General features: G+C 62.9%; 1 protein-coding gene across 1 annotated transcript in view; it reads left to right on the top strand.

Moving 5' to 3' along the window:
• The first annotated feature begins 742 nt into the window (after positions 1-742).
• The window catches only part of LOC102499558 (apolipophorins), a 17,059-nt gene continuing 13,174 nt past the window's right edge, over positions 743-4,627 (top strand). The window contains exons 1-7 of the mRNA XM_014587059.2: positions 743-1,221; positions 1,479-1,663; positions 2,559-2,764; positions 2,910-3,090; positions 3,444-3,553; positions 3,852-3,965; positions 4,091-4,232. Of these exons, the coding sequence (XP_014442545.1) occupies positions 743-1,221; positions 1,479-1,663; positions 2,559-2,764; positions 2,910-3,090; positions 3,444-3,553; positions 3,852-3,965; positions 4,091-4,232 (1,417 nt within the window). The remainder of the gene's footprint in view (positions 1,222-1,478; positions 1,664-2,558; positions 2,765-2,909; positions 3,091-3,443; positions 3,554-3,851; positions 3,966-4,090; positions 4,233-4,627) is intronic.

Here is a 4,627-nt window from a genome sequence, read left to right as displayed (position 1 = left end):
ACCCTCAGCCCCCGGGCCCTGCCTTTTGGGCAGGTGCTGCAGCTGGCTCCAGGCAGGATCCGTCCTAACCTCCCGCCAGCCTCTGCAGGCTGCCAGCGTTCTGGCCTTGTGAGTTCTCTGTGGGAGCCAGCAGGCAGCCTCCCTTCTCAAACTCTGCCCCTCCAGCCATCCTCTAAGGTCCCTTGTGTCTACACTGGGCTCTCTCAGATAATCCAGGGTCTCCCCATCTCAAGATCCTGAATATAATCACATCTGCAGAGTTCCTCCCGTGTCAGTAGCAGAGTCATGACTTCTGGGGCCCTGGGTCGGGCCATATTTAGCCTTTACTGGGGGGCTGGGGGGTGTCAGGACACCTGGCAAAGATGTCCAGGAAGCAGCTGGCACCTCGAGGCCCAGGATGATGGGAGACGCGGGCTCTGTCCGGGAAGTTACTGGCACTGAAGGAGCAGCAGACCAGATTTCAATGATAGGCCAAGGGAATGGGGGCCAATGTCCTGCCTTCACAGGTAGGAGGCCTGCCAGGAAGGGGGCGTCCCGGGAAGGTGGCAGCTCCCCTGTTACAGCTGTGGTGTGGTGGCCAGCTAGTCTCTGAGGCTGGGGAAGCCTTGGGCCCTAGGTCTTAGAGGGCTGCCCTGGATTGGAGCTGCATGCCTCAGTGTCCCTACCTGTCAGACAGGGAGTGTACCCCCCTGTGAGGTAAGAGGCGGCAGGTAAGGTTCCTGCTTTGCAGCTCGCAGTCAGGATGTGGGCCGAGGCTGGGAAGCTGCAGCCCAGGCGGGGTTTTAGCTCAGCGAATGACTTCCCAGGAAGGGACTCCTGTGAGATCATGCAATCCGGCACCCCGGGCTGGGGGTGCACCAGAGGGACTCAGCTGTGGCCCCTGGCCTTCCTGGAAGAAGGCAGAGGAGGCCACCCACACTCCTGCACCCGCTATGGCCACTGGGAGAGTGCGAAGTGCCCTTTTCCACTACACCCCGGAGTGCCCGAGGTCTCCCTGATCATCCCCATCCCGCCTGGTTGGCCTGACCCCGGCTCCACCCTGATTAGTTCCCGGGCCCTCTCCCAGGCTGTAGACATCTCCGAGACCCACAGCCCCGGGTTCCCTTTGGCTCTGAGCTCCTGTCAGCTCACCCCATGCACACCCCGCCTCACGGAGCCCAAACGTGGGCCTCGCCCTCCCTTGGTGGCCACGTACAATCTCCCCCAACCCCCTGACCCAAGGTCTGAGTGCACTGAGGTACCTGGCGGAGGTGAGACTTCCGTGTTTTCAGACAGGGCCTGGCTACATCTGCTCTCGGGCCGGCCCAGGTCCCCACCTGCCTCTACGACGTTTCCCCCAAAACAGAGACAGCTCCGCCCTGGGGGGCTGCTCACTGTTCGGGTTCACCTGGGCCTGGTGTGTTGCTTCTGCAGCTGAGGGAGGAGAGGCTCAGGCCTGGTGACCTGCTGGGGGCTTCCGCTGCTCTGTGTCCCTCCAGGAACTACTCAGTGGTGGTGACGCTGCCCGTGCTGCCTGTGGGGAACGAGCCCCTGGACATGGCCCGGGTGACCAGCTACCTGGTGGAGGCGGCGCTGCTGCGGCCTCTCCGTGAGCTGAATCAGGTCAACATGCTGGCTGAGTACTACCGGCTCCGACACCGCCTGCTGGGGGGCCCCTTGGAGTGTGAGTCCAGCCATCCCCACCCCCCAATGCCCTCTGCCCAGCAGGGACAGTGGCAGGACAGTGCAGGACAGACAGACAGTGGCACGGGGAAGCCTGCCCCAGAGGTTACTGGGTCTCCTACAGTCCTACTGGCTGAGGGTCGGTCCCAGAGCTGCTTTTTGTCCCATACATAAGACCTGAGCCTGGGGCCTGGCAGAGAGGGCTCCGGGCAGCTCCCTCCTCGGGGACCCTGCTGGGGAGGCAGAAGGCAGCCCTCCAGCTGCAGCTGGAAGTGACAGGCTGCTAACTGAGGCCAGGCTCCCCAGCTGGACTCTGCCACCTCTCTGAGAAGTGGGGTGGCACCATGCCTTGCTCCCACAGGACACAAGCGTGTGCTGGTCCCGAGTCTGTGCCATTGTGTAGGGAGAGTCAGGTCCACCAGGAGGCGGGTACCCAGGTCAGCAAGGTGTGGCCTGCCTGCATGGCGTTCACGCTGCTGCTCTGAGCAAGCAGGAGCCTCCCTGGAGTCGGGGGTCTGTTCTAGTCCAGGCAGCACGTCACCATGGTAGCCAATAGGCCTTTAAGTTCCATACACGTGCACCTCGGCCTTCCCCGTGACAGCTCTGGGCGCTTCACGCAGAGCGGACCTCCTGACGAGCTTGTCCACTCCTCGCACGTTTCCCACGATTACGCCCGTGCTGCAAGTACTGGCGCTCCGTTCCCATCGCTGAGCTGGCTGCGGGCTTTGACCACTCGGGGAGGCCCTAGAGCTCAAGTCATGCTGAAGCCGAGCTGGGATCCCTGGGGTTCTGGCAGCTGTGACAGACCCCACCGCTGACCTGTGCTGCCTAGGAAGGCCGGGCCCTGAATCGTCCTCGCTGGCCTCGCTCATCCCGCTGTCGGGGCTTTTCCCCAGACCATGCCGTGGTGTCAGGGGCCCAGCATGTGGTGACCTTCGACGGCCGGGTGTGGGGCCTCAGCGCCTGGTGTGGTGGCCTGCTGCTGGCCAAGGACTTCGCTCACAACACCTTCTCACTGACGCTGAGCCGGGCGGGCTCAGGGACCCCATCCCTAGCTGTGGAGCTGAACCACAGGACCCTCGTGCTCTACCCCAGCCTGAAGGTGAGTGGAAGGGGCTCAGCTGCCCGAGGCTGGAGCGCCCCCTCCACCTGTGCAGCTCCCGTGCCGGGTGTGAGCGGATGGCACTTCTGAGCTTGTCACCGACTAGCAGATTTCACATCCCGCTTGGTCCCCGTCTGGCCCACAGACCTACAAGCTGTACAACTCTTCCTCGCATGGCGACAGCTGTGCAGACCCTGACCTGCCTCCCGCCACAAGGAGGAGGGATGTCGTCCCCAGGATTGAGCTGACCAGTGAGGACGGTGTCTCCATCTCCTGTGACGTCCAAGCTGGCCTCTGCAGCCTGACCCTGGGCCTCTGGCACCATGGTGGGTCTGGGTCCCAGTGGGGTTGGCTTTGCCTAGGCACGTCCTGCAGGCTGGACCACGGCCGGCTGCCAGGGCTGAGGGCAAGCAGCTCTCCCTGTCAGCCAGGGAGCACCCCCGCAGGGCTTACCTCCATGCCGTTCCAGCCAAGGACAGAGGGAGGTCCATGACAGGAGGGGCACAGAGGCTGCCCTCAGCCCCTTCCCTCTTCTTCCTCCTCCCGCTCTGAGGAGGGTTCGGGGCTGGAGTCCTGCTGCCTCACATGCCTGGTGCTCACCGATGCCTCGTACCTGGGCCCTGCTGGTGCAGTGCTGGGGAGGAACGTGGGTTCTCACGGCCTCCCCTGCCTCCCCCAGGTGTTTCTGCCGGCCTTCTGGGCACCAACAACAATGAGGCCAGCGATGAGCTCCTGCTGCCAGGAGGCACTGTGGCCCGTAGCCTGGAGGAGCTGGCCCTCGCCTGGCAGGTGAGCTGGTCGCCGGCCCTCCCCTCCAGCTGCCTCTTAGCACAGCTGTCCTGGAGAGGGAGGCGGTGCTGCCGAGTGGCTGAGGACCTGCACAGCAGCTAGCTGGGTCCCTGTCGCAGGGTTCCTGAGGGCTGCTGGTTCCACAGTCCAGGAGGAAGCAGGCGGTTCACTGGCTCTATAGAGAACTCTGGCTGGGGCGGGCTGGGGCTGAGTCTTCCTGGGGCTGAGGCACTGAGGGACTCTGTCTAAGAGAAAAGCAGTCTGGCAGGAGGCCCAGGTCTTGTGGCTGTCTCACCAGGTGGACGGGGACTGCAGGGCCATGAAGACTCAGCGGGAGTGCCCAGGACTAAGTCCCACTTGCCAAGCCTTCTTCCAGGATTCCCACTCTGCCTTGAGGAACTGCTTCAGGGTGGTGAGTGTGAGGCTGGGCCTGGGACCACGAGGAAGAAGGCGATCCTAGCCCCCATCTGGCCTCGGCCCTGCCCTACTCCCCAGGGTGTGGTGGGCAGGACGGTGACTGGGTGGTTCTGATTTCAGGTGGATCCTACACCATTTCTCAGACTGTGCACCCAGGACACCTGTGGTTCCCAGGAGCTCCGACCTGCCTGCAGCCTGGCGGCCACCTACATCCACCTGTGTGCCCGGGCCTCTGTGCCCCTCGACCCTCTCCCCCAGTGTGGTAAGCTGCCCCAGCCAGAAGACACACTGACCTCTGTCTGACTGGCTCAGTCTCCCATCCTGGAGGGAAAACCCAGTTTGTTTCTTGGCTCCCGCCAGGGAGGACAAGCACTCAACCCTCACTCAGTGAGCAAAGAGACAAAGCTATATACAAAGTACTTAAAGAGGAAAAGGGGCCCAAAGACTGCCACATGCCCAGCCCTCTGCCAAACCAAGCATTTACGGCCTGTGAAGTCAGCTCCTGAACATGCATAGTTGTGGACCGGTCAGTGGGAGACCTGAAGGAGCACCACCTACAATGTCTGGAAGCCCCTGGGCAGATCTCCATCCAGTGCTGTGTGGGATTCCTGCTTCCCATGGCTGAGGCCTGGCAGGGAAGTCAACGGCCACAATGAA

The sequence above is a fragment of the Tupaia chinensis genome, unplaced genomic scaffold (assembly GCF_000334495.1).
Source record: "Tupaia chinensis unplaced genomic scaffold, TupChi_1.0 Scaffold000182_1, whole genome shotgun sequence".
Taxonomy (NCBI): Eukaryota; Metazoa; Chordata; class Mammalia; order Scandentia; family Tupaiidae; genus Tupaia; species Tupaia belangeri.
The sequence above is the reverse complement of the archived record's forward strand: the minus strand, read 5'-3'. Positions and strand labels throughout refer to the sequence as shown.